This window comes from Musca vetustissima, unplaced genomic scaffold (genome assembly GCF_032173495.1).
Source record: "Musca vetustissima isolate MV318-11 ecotype Yass unplaced genomic scaffold, APGP_CSIRO_Mvet_v1 utg5570, whole genome shotgun sequence".
Taxonomy (NCBI): Eukaryota; Metazoa; Arthropoda; class Insecta; order Diptera; family Muscidae; genus Musca; species Musca vetustissima.
In genome coordinates this window covers 70,860-88,762 of record NW_026882635.1, presented here as the reverse complement: position 1 = coordinate 88,762, position 17,903 = coordinate 70,860, and the positions used below count along the sequence as shown (strand labels likewise).

Genomic DNA, 17,903 nt, shown 5'->3' with positions numbered 1-17,903 from the left:
CAATAATAATCCTTGAGAGAAAAACAATTCTCTATAAAAACACAAATTACAAATGTCTGTTTTTGTTATAAATTCTTGGTTGTATTTCAGCATTAATAAAAACTAAAAAGGATATTTCACTAAAACTAATTAATTTCTATTACTAAATTATGACTTTGGATATGAAACCAAAAACAAATGTGAATATGAATAATATTTCATATCTGATGAATGTGAAAAGGGGGAGCTACTTTTTTAAAGAACCTCCCAATTAGAAAAAGCAAAATTAAAACGAACAACATGAAAAAATTACATTTTTGTCATGGTTTTATAATGCTAAAAATAAACAGCTTAATCACTTTTTGTTGTTGTCGGTGTAGACGTGCGACTTAGTGGATTTAATGTGATTATCTTCGGTGAGGTTTGTATTGTTGTGCTAGAGGTCGATGACGAAGGTTCCGTTTCTGTCGATGTGGGATTAACCGCAACAAGGCTACTAGGAGGTACTGGCGATGAAGTAATCGTTACACCAGGAGATACCCCTGTAATGGTAGTTGACTTAGTAGCCGCCACTAAGTTTACTAATTTTCGAACAGTGAGATTACGATTCAACAGCTGACTGGTCAAGTGTGGCGGCAATTGTTTAAGTCCGCCAGGCTTCACCACAATGTTGCGTATTTGGGGTTTGTCCGTGGATATAAGTGTGGCATTGGGATTATTGATTATTTGTATTTGTGGCAAATTCTTTGTTTGAACATTAAGTATACCAGCCGAGGAACGTGTTGGTGTTGTTGTGGGAGAATTTGATGTAGATGAGGCGGAACTTAATGGTTGTATATTGATTTTCTTTACCGTTGATGCTAATGGAGATGTACTACTGGTGCCAAGACCGGTGCTGGTTAAATGTGCCCCCGCTCTGGGTATAATTGAAGCACCTGTTGGAGATTTAGAATTCGTCACCACAACTTTGGTATATTTGGGGATTTGTTGAGGTAAACTTGTACGCGATATAATGCTGGGACAAGGTTTCATGGTATTGCGATTGATAAAGACAACCTTGTTGGGTTTATTGGTACCCAATTGTTGTGGTTGTATTATGGTACCGGGTTTATTTATAACATATGTACCACTGCCGCTGGTTGAACCACCACTGGTGGATATGGTTGGTGCGTTTGCCTCTTTGATGATTTTTTGACTAATTATTAATTGGCCAACACCTGACGAAGCTAAGGGAGAGAAATGAATTAGCAAAAGTCAGTGTATGCAATTGCATGTTTCCTACTAACCTGGTTTAATAGTTGTAGTAGCTGGTTTTGTTTCCACACCTTCTGAGATATTTCCCTCATTGTCGGCAAACACAATTGGCATATCAATAATATTCGATATATCCAGATTACTGGCTGAGGTTGATGGCGATGCAGCCCCCAATGATGTTGTTGATCCAATGGGATGCAATGTCTTGGCCGTGCCGGACAATTGTAGAGTCGTGTTTCCAGTCGTATTCTTAATAACTGTATATTTTGGTTGACTACCCACAGCTGTGGCAAATTGTGTTGTCTGACCCGTCGGAGTTTTAAGGGTAAATATGTGTTGACCAGTACTTGCTGTACTAGGACTTGTGGTGACAATGCTACCAATACGAGGTCCTCCCGATAACACATCACCTTGATTTTGAGCCACTATCGATCCCGTTTTAATGGTGTAGATTTTTGATTGTGATTGCAGTGTTGTTGGTTTTAATTGTACAAATTGGTTTGATGGTATCATTTTGATTTTAGTACCAATTGAAGTCGATGTATTGCCACCACCTATAACCAATTGTTTTTGAGGGGCATTTATGACTGTGGTCTTTAGTGGTGTTGTCTTACCCGACTGAGTAACCAACTCAAAGTTTGTCACCAACTTGTTGGAGTTGGAATCATTACTGATTGTACTCATATTCAAACTGGTATCGGCATCATTTGGATCGGACATAACAGATTTCATTGTCATGCCGAGATCATCATTTGTTGTCGACACTTTTGTTATTTTCGGTTGAGTTTTACCAATCATTACCGGTGTTGAAGTGTGTATTTGGTTAAGTTTGCCTGTAGGTGTTGTGCCCGTAGAATTTGGCAAGGGTCGTGTACGTGGTCTGCCTACTGTTCAAGGTAAGAGAATAATATTTGTGGTTAAATTTGACAAACAATGATATGGAGTATATGGAGGCAAAAGGTAAATTTGTTAAAAAAAAAACATAAAATGCAAAAATGGGTTACCCTTTCTTTTGACTTGAAAAGGATCTTGAATTTTTGGTTTCTTGATAGATTTTGATTTCTTATCTTGTGGTGAAATAAAATCATAAGTTGTTGTTAGTAATTGTGAACATGCCCCTCGATATTGAAACTTACCCAAATGTTTTGTTTTTGCTGGAGTACCATCCGAGTCCATTGTATCATTTTTACGTTTACGTTGCTGCCCTGCACTCTTCTCGCCAGCCAATGATTTATTTTGTTTATTATAAATGCTACTACTAATCGAAGTGGGTATACGTGGTCCGGGAGGATTTGTTAAGACTTTCTTAATGAAATCGTATACCTCATCGACAACCATGGTATCGACCATAGCTTGGGTAACATTTTCAATTTTTCGCCTTGATTTGGGTACCCTTAAGGCATCATCGGCACTGCCAACAACAACTAAAGATGATTCAGATTGCATTTTTTCACGCAAAGATTCAATTTCTTCGGGGCTGAAAAAGAAAAAAAAGGTGGGCATTATTAAAAAAATATTTAAATAAATTAAAGTTTCATTCTGCTCTTACCTTGATCTGGCTGAATTTTGTCCAATAACAAAAAGTATTGGTACTTTGATATCTAAAATACGATCATCAGGTGTACCACGTACCCCATTGTAGGTATTGTAGGCAAAACCCATACAGACAATACAAGCCACATTCTCCGACATGCCCACTTGTAAAGCCAAAGATGCTCCAGCATTAAAGCCAATCAATATTATGCTACGTTGTGGATTTTCATTGCGCAATTCAAGAATTTTAACACGAGTCAATGAAACTATTTGCTCCGCTACTTGTTCCAGTGGTTGGCGGGAAATATGGCCACCTAAAATCAAAAATAAAACGGTGCATTAAAGATATACACATTTTTTATAAGGAAATAACAATAACAACAAATCTTACTTGTCATGGGTAATGTGACTTGCACAATCTGTGTTATGGTTGCCAAATGTTGATACCATTTCTGTAAACGATTTGGTACAGGACCACTTGTAGGCATTGAAGGCAACGCCACTATTATCGAATTCTGTGGCAATTTTCTTGTTTTAGTTGCAATTTGTGGTTCCCATTTCTTTTTCAATACAGGCGCCAACAGCTCTTGACTTATATTGAGCGGTCGTCCAAACAACATTTTATCCATTAGGGTGGGTAATTTTGATTTCAGAGTTTGCAAGATATCCAAATATGAAGCCATATAGGTTGCGGGCAATGAATCCATTAGCAAGCAATGCAACCATTGAGTTAATCGTGATTCCCAGCCAACGGAAGCCAAGGCTTTGCGCATGCGTGCAGCTGATTTATCCACAACAACACGTCGTTGCATTGGTTCATTCGGTCGACCCTGATTGGCTAAACGTCCCAACTGATCATTGTCCAATATGCGTACAACTTTGGCAAATAGATTTTTTTGCATATTTGACCAGCCAATTCTAAAACAAATAAAATAATTTAATTAATCATTGTATTATTATGACCTCACAACTTACTGATTTATTCTCATTTCCCAGTCCTCATCATCAGGATTAATATTTTTAACATATTTTGCAATGCGTGCACATTCATTCATCATCTCCTTGGCTGCAATTTCATTGTACGCGGGTATACAGGCTTGATTGCATTCATTTAAATCTTGTTCATCCAATGGATGTGTATGACACGAGGGACACTGAGGTGGACGACGTACAAGTATGGTCCTTGCCGGTTGCAGGCCATTTGTTATATCTACACTCAAAGATTTAACCGAATTATCACGCATATAGCTATGCTCCATTTTGCCGCTTTCTGTTGATGTATCAGCAGTAGCTGTTGTGCTCTAATAAAACATGAAATGAAAAAGAAAATATTTTTTGTTTGTTAATTTTCATGGCCTATTTGATAAGTTTTTTTTTAATAGCCTACTATATATTATAATTGAAATATTCTACTGAAGTATTGATTTTCTCATCCCATAAGTCTGGGTTTATACATGCAACTATAGTAAGCAACTCTGCTGAGTTCTTAGAAGTGAAAGGTATAAAAGGTGACAAGGGGGAAGAAATTCAAAAAAGATTCGAAGAGAGCAGCAGCAGATTTGCATAAAAAAGTTGCATGTATAAACCCAGACTAAGCAAAACCAGGCAAAACTTTTCAATTATATAAATGGCCTGTAACCGTACTGTAAGAATCTTTAAATGTTTACTATTTATTTTTCGATATTATAAAGGAAATTCAAAGTTAACCCCTATCTCCAGTCACTGAACGTTTTAGTTAATTGTCAGACAACGGGATGTACCCTGAGGTTAAAGAAAACTGTCTTTATACAAGAGCTGAGGGGAGTCTTTCTAGACAAGCTGAAGAGAGTCTTTCTAGACCAGCTGAAGGGAGTCTTTATAGACGAGCTGAAAGGAGTCTTTATAGACAAGCTGAAGGGAGTATTTTTAGTCGAGCCCATGGGTGTCTTTACAGACGAGCTGAAGGGATTCTTTAAAGACGAGCTGAAGGAAGACTTCATAGACTAGCTGAGGGAAGTCTTTCTAGACGAGCTGAAGGGAGTATTTCTAGACGAGCTGAAGGGACTCTTTCTAGACGAGCTAAAGGGAGTCCTTATAGACAAACTGAAGAGAGTCCTTCTAATCGAGCTCAAGGGTGGTCTTTATAGAGGAGCTGACAAAATGCAATAATTCTGTCCCTAACACTTTCCTATTGAAGCCGATTTTTAAATTTAAACATAAATATTTTTAAAATCCAATTTACACTTGATGTTGTCACAATGATGGGTGTTGTTATTGCAGTTCCTGCTGCTAATGATGCTGCTTGTGCTGCTGCTGTTATTGGAGGTGTACTAGTCGATGATGGCGGTGGTGTCCCAACAACCGCTTTAGTTGCCACAATTGTTAATTGTGGTCTCTTGGCTGCAACAATTGCCATATTATAACTAACAGCTTTATCCGTTGACGAGGACGATGAAGTAGCTGCCGTTCCAGACGGTTTTATGATACTTTTCAAATCTTTTAAGGCCACTGTACTGGTCGTTTTCGTTGCAATTGTTATGGGTGTCTTTAATGTAGCAGCAGCGGTGGCGGCCAACGATGCCCCATCCGTTGTTGACGTTGTCCGTGTTGTTATCTGTTTTGCTGTTACAGTGGTATACAATTGTGGAGCAGCTTTCTGTTGTTTTTGTTGTACAGTTTGCGGTTTCGGTATAGGTGTTAGGAAAGTTGATTTTGTTATGGCAATCTTTGGTGCAGACGATTTTAAAATTTCTAGCTTTTTTTCAATACTACTGTCAATGCTGGACTGCATTTTTTTCTTCACTACATATCACAGAAAATGGACTATTTTCAATTTTTATTAAGTATTGTTTAATAACAGCAATCGATTCGGGACAACAATCATGAATTCTTAACAGTTATGCCACTTTTCTATGGGGTTGTCTTTAACCACTAGACAATAATAACGACAACAACAATAAGCATTTGTTTGCAAATTGGATCTAGCATATTTTTTTCTATTTCTGAACTTTTTCACTGTATTTGATTGCGTGTGTTTGTTTGTGTATGTGTACAGAAGAGTGTTGTTGCAAAATATTGCTGCAGTTCCAGGCAGTATTAAACACGTGTTGTATATATATAAATATTAAAACTTAAATATTATCAACTTTAATTTCTATTATATTTTCAACTTTGCATTATAACTTTGTAAATAGTTTTCTGTTTTGTGTTTTTCTGTAGCGTAAATCTACTTGTTCCTTCTTTTCGATTGTATTTTTTTCGCTTTATGAAGCGTCATAAATTGATGTTGCCAGATTGCCTACACAAATAGTAAAAGATTAAAGGAAAGCAATTATGCGAGCACAATTGCTCTCTCCCGCCTTATCTTTCGCACTCTCAATCTCTCTTCCTCTTCTTGGTTTCACACACCAAAAAATCATATAAACAAACATATGTCAAACGGCGTGTTAATTTTACTACTTATTATGAAAAATAATGATAAATAATGCGATAGAAAGAAAATTAACAAACTATGGGCAGGAATACTTACACCGCCATCGTCGTCTTCTTCTTCCAGTTCATTTATTACTCCACTTCTGCCGGGGTCACTCTCCTTCTTTTGTACAAATTCTTCAAACAACTTTATATATGACATTTCACAACAGGTCTATTCCAAATTGGTTGGTGGGGAGAAATGTATTAAAATTGTTGGTATCACCCACAAATACCGCACTTTTATCCAACTTCTTATCAAATATGTTGTGGTAAATAACTCTTACAAACAATTCATAAATCTTCTTCTACAAGCCACTCAATTTCAGCTACCGTCTTCTAGGAGCAAATCACGACGCAAATTGTGAGAATAAGAACGAACTGACGAACGAAACGAACAACTAAAGCAAACTCAAAAATAAGAATAAACCATCAAAACGTATATCTTTGCGCATTCGATTAATGATAATTTCAAAATGCCAAGCACATATTTGTTTAGTTTCTTTTGTTAATACACACTGAATTTGAACTGTTGCACTACGAGAGCGTTTTTTATTTTATCGCCAAGCGGAATTTCTTTGGGTTTTTTTACAGCTCACAAATGAAAACACGATTTTTTTGGCCTCTATTGTGAAATGAATGAAGCTGTCAGTGTCGTGTAGCAGGGTTGTATATACGAAAGAGCGGCTATGTCATACGATAATGGGGGTATTCACCACAAGCAATGCATGGTAGCAAATAGTGAATCGTAACATAGTTACGTAAATGATGCACGTATTAACTAATTTACAGAAGAATTAATTTATTTAGTTTAATTTTTTTGACATATAAGGAAAGGAAATTAAACTGTTTATGATTGTTGCTCTTCACCGAAACCAGCAAGAATTTTCTATGAATTGTCATAATGTAAATTTAACATTACAACATTTGTAATGCGTCCGTATGGCGTGTTTCCGATGTATGCGAATAGAAAATTTTTAAAATTTATATACAAATTGTCTGTTCCCGAACTGCAATAACCTTAAAGTACATTAACATAACACATTAACCGCGTTGCATCTCAGTAGTATCATGATTTCGATCATGGTTTAAAATAAACCCTCCGCACGATGATTTAATTTTGTATGGTAAATCATGGTAAATATAGCCTGATTTAGAAAATACATCGTAATTCGTTCTTTAATCATGACAAAATGTTATATGTAAATCTATGGTACAATAATATAAGGTAGGGCAGCTTGAGTTGTATAAAAAAACAACTATGTAGGTTATGTTCTGCCAAAATATAAAATTAGTATACGCAACAAGTGGTTGTGTTAATTTTGCATTGAAAAATGCATAAAAACGCGAAAATGAATGAAATATTATGATTTATTTCCAAAACCCCATACGGAATACCAAGAAATATTTGTTTCATCCATAACAAAGAAATTATTTCCAGACAGACGCTTTAAAAACATCATTTTCATTTCAATTAAATTTGAATTTATTTCAATTTATTTGACATAGTATTCAAAACAATACACACACATGCACAAAATATGTATTTTGATTTAATGGAGTAAGGCACCTTGAGCAAAAATTGTATTCAGTTGGTAGCTGTGCGCTACCTTGTAATAATTATACCATGTGTAAATCCGTTTTTAAATTTTTTGGTAAGGCTACGTTTAGACTACTAAATCCACTAGATATCAAACGTGTTCTGACGGGCATTTGAACAACGTAGTTCGCTCTCAGAATTGTACACTAATTAGAACCAAAGGGAAAGAAATGCATATTGCATTATGTAGATTACAAAATTTATATCCTTACATGGTATAATTATTACAAGGTAGGGCACAGCTACCAACTGATTACAATTTTTTCTCAAGGTGGCTTGTTCCATCAAATCAAATTACATATTTTGTGTATGTGTGTGTATTGTTTTGAATACAATGTCAAATATATTCAAAATAAATTGAAATATATTCAAGATTAATTGAAATGAAAATAATGTTTTAACACGTTCGTCTGGAAGTATTTATTTTCTTATGGATGAAACAAACATTTGATGGTATTCCCTACTGAATTTTGGGAAGAAATCATAACCTTTCATTCATTTTTTAGTTTTGTGTTGAAAAAATGTCAAATAAACACAAACACTTGTTGCGAATATTTATTTTATTTTTGGCAGAAGAGGCCACACGTGCATAGTTGCTTTTTTGTTATTCACCTCAAGCTGTCCTACCTTGTATTATTGTACCATGCATCCTTCTGCATATATAAAAACTAGATAAGTCCCAATTTAGATTAGGCGAGTTTACTTGCAGCAAGTCTTTGTTTGTAGGAGAGAGGGGTAAGGGGAATAAAAATGAAAAAAAAAAAAAATTGCTCGTACAGACAATTTTCTGGCAATTCGTTTTGTGTATTTCGTATTTGTTGATATTTTATATATATTTAAATGTGAAAAAACAACAAATAAAAATTATTTTGGAAGCCGAATTGCCTTGTATAGACGCATGAAGCAAGTTCAAAAGAGAACGATAAAAATTGCCGCAAGTAAACTCGCCTAATATAAATCAGGACTAACTTTTTACTTTTCATTCATCATTCTTTATTTAAATGAAAAAATTGAAAATTTTACAAATATTTTCATGCTGTCAAAATATTTTTTTTTTTTTGATAAATTCTCTCAATTGTTTGGGATGGGACAAAATTCTTCTTTATTCAGAGTAATTCGATTTGAACAATGTACAAAAGTCGGTGTTCGCTTAGAAAATGTTGTATGGGGAAGTAAGTAATTACTTCATAATTAAGGGTCGAACAACGAATGAGACATGGCATTGAGCGTAATGACAGGAGTCATTACTGCTCATTGCAATATCAGGGCCTTTACAAGTAAATGGAACCATGATATTACTGATTACTGCAGACTCTGTGTCGACGAGGAGGAGACGGAGATAATTGAGTATCTCCTGTGTCACTGTCCAGTTCTGACCTACAGACTGCACAGACTAGTGGGTGCTCACTTTCCATCGTCTCTAAGATTCTTATCAACTATGGAACCTGCTTTAATCTACAGCATCATTAGAAACCTAAAGTGGTTGGAAAGTGCACCCTTAGCACGTAATATGTTTTCTTTCCAATTTCTATAGCCATCAAAACTATTCCCACCTTCCTTCTAATACTTCTTGTTAGCTTCTTATCCTTTTTTTATATAGTGGCTTGTTATGCCTATATATATATATATATATATTTGTATTTTTTTGATAAATGGATTATAACACCTTCACGTTTCAATTATCAATTCCATTGTATACATGTCTAATAAATCCTCATACAGTAGGTTAGCCCGGAAAAAAGGTTCAAATGTAAATGCCATTTTAGAAGAAATTACTTTTTGTATTTAAAAATTCAAAGGAGACAACTTCTCTAATTACCCCATTCATTTTCCCACCTACAGCAACCTATTTCCCACATTCCTTAGAACCTACAGAAACCTATAACCCCTTTTACAACGATAACAAACTATCGATTAGACACAAATTCGATTTGTACATCCCTATTCATTGCTGAGTGCCTCAGTGTGAGAGAGAGTGTCGAAAGTCGAAGTAGTTGGGGAAAATTTGTGTAAAAATAAGTTTTAATCGGTGCGATTAAAAAAAAAAATAGAATTTGAACAAAAAGGCGACTAAAATTTTGGCACAAGTCGCCCAGCGGTTTTCGATATTTTTGAAAGAATACAATAAATAATATCATTAAGGAAATTTCATAACAAAAACATCAAATAAAATGGCGAGTTTAATGCGAGTGCCATCGATTTTGGCTAAAAATGCCGCTGCTATGGTACGTTCAAAAGCAAAAAGAAATATATATTAAAAAAAAGAATATTGTTCGGCCTGCCTGCGTGCGGTGTGTGTGAGGTGTGGGATGATAAAAACGAAAGATTGTTTTGATTTTTTTGGGAGAGAGCAGCAGCAGACCAAAACGAAATGTGCAAAGAAATTCATCAAAGCAAAAGCAGCTTACACAATCAGTTTTTCCAAATGTGCAACTCATAGACCAAACAGCAGAAATGAGGCAGGATATGAATTTCACAACAATCAGGATAGTAGTGATGAGGTGATGGGAAAACCACCCACCCCCCATCAATTTCTTCAGTGACAGCCTGGCCCTCTCTTGTAGAAGCGCTAAGACGTTTTTCGAAACTCCCCAACAGAAATTGTGCGGTTATGTAATGGTAACACTTTAAATGTTAGGCATTAAAAAAATCGCTTCTTCGTTCATATCGGATAAATAGTAATTTAATTCTATTCGAAAACAGAGGAAATAGTTTTCTGGAAAAATAAAACCATGTGATTGTTATTGTGTTAGGTAATACATGTGTAAATTATTTTTTACATAGCCACGTTAAATTAAAACAGAACACTCAACTTATCATATATAGGTAATTTTCCTTAGTGAATACAAATGAAATATGCTCAAATAATGCGGCAGTTCGCGATTGGCATTGTCTGTCGGTTGTTTAAGGTTATGTTGTCGCCCCAAAAAGTTCATTGTCTTCTTGGCCGACGATGCACATCTTCGTTAATCCTAAATTTTCTTGTTGAGCAGAGTATCATCGGATTTATATATTTAATTACCTTCTTCTAAATTACAAAAATAATGGAAACACTATTCCATTGAGGGGGGCATTTAAATTTCTTATTAGGTAATCTATAGATTTGTGTGTATGTTTATTGTTTCTTAGTGTTCCATTCGTTGATCACCCCCCTTACTGCTATTTGAGTTTTCTACCTGCGTCTTATGATTTTTTTTTTCAAGCTATATATTGAATTCCTTTAGTTGATAATAATATTCTTATCTTCTTTAAAAAGAATATGCCGCAATTCTACCTGTCTACCTACTTGATGGGTCAAGTGTATTTCATGTTTTCACTTTTCCCACATTGATAATGAATGCATTTCGATGGTCTGTTGTCGGCTTTAATACATTTAGTTACAGTCTCCCCAGTCTAGAATAATAATTTATGATGCTTGGTTTTGTCTTGCGCAGCATTGGTCCATTAATTGTTCATTTGTATAGAATTAAATACCGTCTGCATTTAGTTTAGGTGTCTTGATTTTATAGCAACAGGTTGGGGTATTATATTAAGGGTTTGAGTATGTAAAAAGGGATTTTAGAAAACAAAACTAGTTTTCTGTTAATGATCCCTACAATAAAATGAAAACCATCGTAAATTATTGATTTTCTGAAAAGGGGCTTATATTACAGGGATATTTTCTATTGTTATTAGTTTTGTCCATGCCTATCGCCAGAATGTTTTTGTTTATTCTTTTAAGACTTTAGTATTATTGAATGAAACAAATAAATAAACACAATTTTGAGATCCACATCCAACCACATTCATTTCATAATAGTTCAATATAATAAAGATAATATATAACATTTTTTAAAAAAATACCAAAACTAATTTTTACCAAAATTAAAAATAACTGGTTTATCATAGTTTATATCTATAAACCAGTATTGGGCAGCTTTTGCATTTAAACTGAAATAACCAGATAATTATATTACTAATGAAAAAATAAAATTAATTAATTTTTAAAAATTTTGTCAAATTTTTCAGCTTAGAATTTATTCAAACTTATTTTATTTAATTAAAAATTATTGTAACAGATTGGCTGTTGATGAAAGTTCTGTCCTGAAAATGTTGATAGAAAAAAATAGAAGAAGGAAAAGGAAAATATATTACTTAATTATTAGGAAATCGGATTTGAAGAGGTTAGACGGAGAAATTGTGCCATCTCTCTTGGCTTTAGCCATAAGTCTATAGGCGATAGTCTTGTAGGTTCGGACGGACAATTGAATATATGGTGTGTGTCGTGAGGGCTTTGCTGGCAGGAGGGGCACCTGTTAAACCATTTGTGGGAGAGGTACCAGAAGGAGTCGACCGACGGGTCCCAACTTCAGACATGATCCCGGCTTGGTAAATATAATAGGTTGTGCAAAGTTTTGTTCAAATCGCCTGCTATTGGCTTTATTAATATTGAAAATGTTGACCATTTGTGAGGGAAGTACCGGAAGGAGTGGACCAATGGGTCCCATCTACGGAATTAATCTAAAGATAATTGGCTGTGTAATGTTTGGTTCATAGTAATAATGTTTAGCACAATTTTGTGGGGTAGGTACCAGAACTAACTTGAACTAAGTTTGGTATAAATAATACGATGTGCAAAGTTTTGGTAAAATCGGATACTCCTTTCGAGAGTTATCGTAGACACCAGCCGGCCAAAAAGACGGACGGGCATTTGTAAATCAACTCCAAATTGTCTGAAACGGATTTGGGCCAAAGAAACGTGGGATCTAAAACTAATATTTCGATGAGGCACATTCAAAACATTTAGATATTGTGTACTATAGAGATTTAGTGTGAACATATAATTTTTTACAAAAATAACGATTTTCGAGAAAAAAAAACATCGACTTTGACCTGGCCACATATTTAAAACATCTTGTGATTATTTACTGCATATTGTTTCAAAATATTTTTAAAAGCCATCTTAAATTTGATAAATTAAACACCGATAAATTGAATTACAAATAAAAAAATCTGTAAAATCTATCAAAATTAGCAACAATTTTTACAGTACACCTAACATGGGAAAATCACCCTTAATATAGAAAATAAAGGTCCGAATGTACCAGAAATTGCTAGAATTAGTAAATACCAATAAATTATTCATAAAATAAATAAATATTTGAAATGAAAACTCGAAAGATGGGAATTAACCTAATAGAAGAATCGATTTCGAAAGGCTTTATTAATAAAAGGCCGGAATATTTTTGCAGTAATGGACTTTATTCTATTGAAAAGTTTGGTATTGAAAATACAAAATATTCGGTATTTTGGGGATGTCCTCCTACCACATTTTATTAATCTTTTGTTCCACTTTTTAGTTACAACCCAAATTTGATTTTTTTTGGAAGTTAAGGTAGATTTTTTATCCAAATTGGATATAATTTTGTATTTAGGGAATAAAATCTCGGTTCCGAAACAAGTTGTGGATTTTGTCCATAAAAATGGTATATCCTCAACCAATGTTACTTAGGCTTACAGAAACTCTTCTAATTTAAAGAAGGGCTTTTGAAGAACATTTCCAAGAGGACAGACTTCAGCAAAAAACTGTTTTGTTGTAATCATAATGCTTCATTTGGTTAAAAAAACACGAAAAAAGTCCAGATGACCTACAGTAAAATGCAGGGAACCAGTTTAATCGTTATCAAAATGTATAAACATTGGTCTCTGATATTGTAACCAGTAATCCACCTAAGCATAAATTATTATTAGAAGCGGATTTCTTTGCAGTATAAGAGAATAGGCAGTTTTCAACTTAAAATAAATATTTTAATATTTGATAGGAATAATTTTTATCGCACTAATTTTTTATGTTTGAGTCCTATGATATGTGTTTACTGACGGTATACCATAATTTAAAACCTGCATTTATATTAAAAAAGTATTACTTTGAAGTTATTAAAAACCACTATGTTTTATATGAAAATACGTGGATAATTGTTGATTTAAAAATGAATTGGTGCGTTACGAATTATCTGTTATTCAATTATAAATATTATTTTGTTACCAAATAGATTTGTCCAACATTAACTTTTGAAATATAGTAATTTGTCAAAAAATTTATTAAACGTAAGCATAGCTTCTGCTTATTACTGGTGAACGAGTGCGATTAAAATAAATGAAAAATAAAAAAACTTCATCATTTTATATTTGTCGTGCCCCAGTCCTCAGAACATTTGTATTTTAATTACATATACAACAACTATAAATTGTAGTTAACACGACATTTCACTTTCATGAACCATATAATTTGCAATTTACTAAATTACAGTAGCAAAACATACACATACATATGTTTGTATGTACATTTATATGTCATAAATCCATAGATTTATTGATGAACAAAGCGGGTTTGTCTTAGCTGTCAATCGATTTGTTTTGTGATTTACTATGATTGGCTGCATTCTGTATTTTTTTTTTTTTTTGCACATAAAATTGATAATGAAAGTGAATTTTGTTGTAGTTGCAGAATTTAAATATAAGATTTTTTATCGGCATTTTTTAAAGAAACACATACTCACTTTTATTTTAACGTTATTAAAAAAGACAACTCAACACATACACATCATTTATTTCCCCATGACATTTTCCGTAAAATAAATTACACGAATCTCCATTACAAATAAATTACCTGTTGATCGGCCAGCTGATCCCCACACTCCCTTCATTCGAACAAATCAGTAGCCAATGATTTGCAAAACAATGCTACTTGAGTTAGAACTTCTATGTTTGAAAAAAAAAAAAAAATAAAACAGGAAAAAATTGACAAAAGCGCGACAAACCTCTTACGTAAAAAACAACAACAGTTAAGTGTCAATTATTTTTTTATAATGACAAAAACAACGAAACGAAAAATTTGCGATAACAAACTTTTTGCTGTTGATATAATCGACCATAACATACCTTTAAGATAGATTAGAGACGATAATTACTATGACACATGTACATATTAACAAACATGTGTTTATACAAGACACCCTAATACACACACTCACACACATACATACACAAAACATTGGCTTTGTTTCTCGAATCTTTGCATCATTAACATGATGATAATCAATTTGTTGTTTACGCGTTTTACAGCTTCGTGCATCTTCCGTTGTTCCACAACGCGAATTGCACATCGGCAATGGCCGCCGTGAAGCTTCCACCAAAGCTGATGCCATCTCCAAGGAATATCCAATTGTCGATCATGCCTACGATGCCATTGTTGTAGGTGCCGGCGGTGCTGGTTTGCGTGCCGCTTTCGGTTTGGTAGCCGAGGGCTTCAAAACCGCTGTCATCACAAAATTGTTCCCCACCCGTTCACACACAATTGCCGCCCAAGGTGGTATCAATGCTGCTCTGGGTAACATGGAAGAAGATGACTGGAAATGGCACATGTATGATACAGTAAAGGGTTCCGATTGGTTGGGCGATCAAGATGCCATCCACTATATGACCCGTGAAGCACCCAAGGCTGTCATTGAATTGGAAAATTATGGTATGCCCTTCTCCCGTACACCCGATGGTAAAATCTACCAACGTGCCTTTGGTGGTCAAAGTTTGAAATTTGGCAAGGGTGGTCAAGCCCACAGATGTTGTGCCGTAGCTGATAGGTAAGAAGACAACAAGAAGATCGATGGCGTATTTTTTTATAATACTTTTCTTGATTTCCAGAACTGGTCACTCCTTGTTGCACACCCTTTATGGTCAATCATTGAGCTACGATTGTAACTATTTCGTCGAATACTTTGCCTTGGACTTGTTGATGGAGAACGGCGAATGCCGTGGTGTTATTGCCTTGAACTTGGAAGACGGTACCCTGCATCGTTTCCGTGCCCGAAACACTGTCATGGCCACCGGTGGTTATGGCCGCGCTTACTTCTCCTGCACCTCTGCTCACACATGCACTGGTGACGGTACCGCCATGGTTGCCCGCCAAGGCTTGCCCTCACAAGATTTGGAATTCGTACAGTTCCATCCCACTGGTATTTATGGTGCTGGTTGCCTTATTACCGAAGGTTGCCGCGGTGAAGGCGGTTACTTGGTCAATGCCAAGGGTGAACGTTTCATGGAACGTTATGCTCCAGTGGCTAAGGATTTGGCTTCTCGTGACGTTGTTTCCCGCTCCATGACCATTGAAATTATGGAAGGCCGTGGTGTTGGTCCCGAAAAGGATCATGTCTACTTGCAATTGCACCATTTGCCCCCAGAGCAATTGGCTCAACGTTTGCCCGGTATCTCCGAAACCGCCATGATCTTTGCTGGTGTTGATGTGACACGCGAACCCATTCCTGTATTGCCCACCGTACATTACAACATGGGTGGTATTCCCACAAACTACAAGGGTCAAGTGTTGACCATCGATGAGAATGGCAACGACAAGGTTGTTCCTGGTTTGTATGCTGCTGGTGAATCTGCCTGTTCCTCGGTGCATGGTGCCAATCGTTTGGGTGCTAACTCATTGTTGGATTTGGTTGTCTTTGGTCGTGCCTGTGCCAAGACCATTGCTGAAGAAAACAAACCCGGTGCCACACCACCATCTCTCAAGGATGTAAGAGTTATTGTTGGAGTTTGAAAAAATATATTTTTCTTACAATTCTCTTTCTCTTGTTTTAGAATGCCGGTGAAATGTCTGTTGCCAATTTGGACATATTGCGTCATGCCAACGGCAGCATTACCACAGCTGATTTACGTTTGAAAATGCAAAAGACTATGCAACATCATGCTGCTGTCTTCCGTGATGGCCCAGTACTTAAGGAGGGTGTTGAAAAGATGTCCGACATCTATCAGCAATTCAAGGACATTAAGGTTGTCGACAAGTAAGTTGAAATCATAAGAAATTTGTCAAACAAACAGTGGTTTACCAATCGTTTATATTTTTTTAGGTCAATGGTTTGGAACTCCGATTTGGTTGAAACTTTGGAATTGCAAAATCTTTTGGCCAATGCCAAGATGACCATTGTCGCTGCTGAAAACCGCAAGGAATCCCGTGGTGCCCACGCCCGTGAAGATTACAAGACCCGTATCGATGAATACGACTACAGCAAGCCTGTAGATGGCCAACAAAAGAAGCCCTTGGAAGAACATTGGCGCAAACATACACTCCTATGGGTAACCGATGACAAGGGTACCGTCGAAATCAAATACAGACCTGTTATCGATCATACTTTGGATGATACCGTAACAACTGTACCTCCTGCAATTCGCTCGTATTAAAATGTTGTTACACCTCCCAAAATATATTTCTTTTTTGTTTTGGAATTTTTGTCCTCCTATGTCCCTCCTCTTCTTCTTTTTTTATAAGTTTAATATAAAAATACGAGATACTAAGAAAACAAACAAAAACACACAAATTACTATTGTCTACAACTGAACAGCTTCTTTCTTTAAATCTTTATTTTTGAATAGAAGAAAAAAAAACGACAACAAATAAATCTACACTTTGTTTTATAACCACCACTCTGGGTTTTCTCCTTCCTGCTAGATTTTTTTGTTATCCGTTTTTTGTTTAATTTTTTTGTTTTTATTTATTATTGAATAAAAAAACTATGTATTTTCGTTCTACCTCCTTTGAAAGAAATCCTTTTTAATATTTTGACGCGAAAAAAAGTTGTAGTTGTAAATTTTTAAATAAAACAAAAAATACAATAAATGAATGATATTTAAAATATTTAATGTGGGTTTAATTTTTATTATTATTATACATAAATATATTTACAGCTAGTCATATATAAATATATGGTATACCATTGATCTGTTCCAGAGCTTACAAGAACTTTTTTTATTAAAAAATTTGTTTTCGATTGATTCCTTTAAAAAAAATGTTACCACTTTTTCAGTACGGGAACGGGACTAAATTCTAACTGAATAGAAAAATTACTTCCAAATAATTTGGAGGAACCTCCAGCTCCATAAAATCAATGTCCAAAAATTATATGAAGTGAAAATGTAATTAACTACGAAAAGACGATATGTAGCTGAAGAGAATAATTACTGGATGGCATAAAGACTAGAACTCCCTTTGGATGATATATATCTCGGTACTGTTCTGGACAAAAAATTATGATCCAAGAAAAATAAT

General features: G+C 35.0%; 2 protein-coding genes across 2 annotated transcripts; one reads left to right on the top strand and one right to left on the bottom strand.

Annotated features, from left to right (window-relative positions):
• Nucleotides 1-330: 330 nt before the first annotated feature.
• LOC133329238 (KAT8 regulatory NSL complex subunit 3) lies at nt 331-4,070 on the bottom strand. Its single transcript, XM_061537732.1, is given in 6 exon segments — nt 331-2,120; nt 2,238-2,300; nt 2,370-2,710; nt 2,783-3,080; nt 3,158-3,684; nt 3,742-4,070. Coding segments are annotated over 6 exon segments (3,303 nt in total). The 5' UTR covers nt 4,026-4,070.
• Nucleotides 4,071-9,781: 5,711 nt separating this feature from the next.
• On the top strand, nt 9,782-17,042 carry LOC133329236 (succinate dehydrogenase [ubiquinone] flavoprotein subunit, mitochondrial). The gene is made up of 5 exons (XM_061537729.1): nt 9,782-10,041; nt 14,921-15,435; nt 15,497-16,373; nt 16,439-16,641; nt 16,708-17,042. The coding sequence occupies exons 1-5, from the start codon at nt 9,988-9,990 to the stop codon at nt 17,036-17,038; spliced, it is 1,980 nt and encodes a 659-aa protein (XP_061393713.1). The 5' UTR covers nt 9,782-9,987; the 3' UTR covers nt 17,039-17,042.
• Nucleotides 17,043-17,903: the final 861 nt, after the last annotated feature.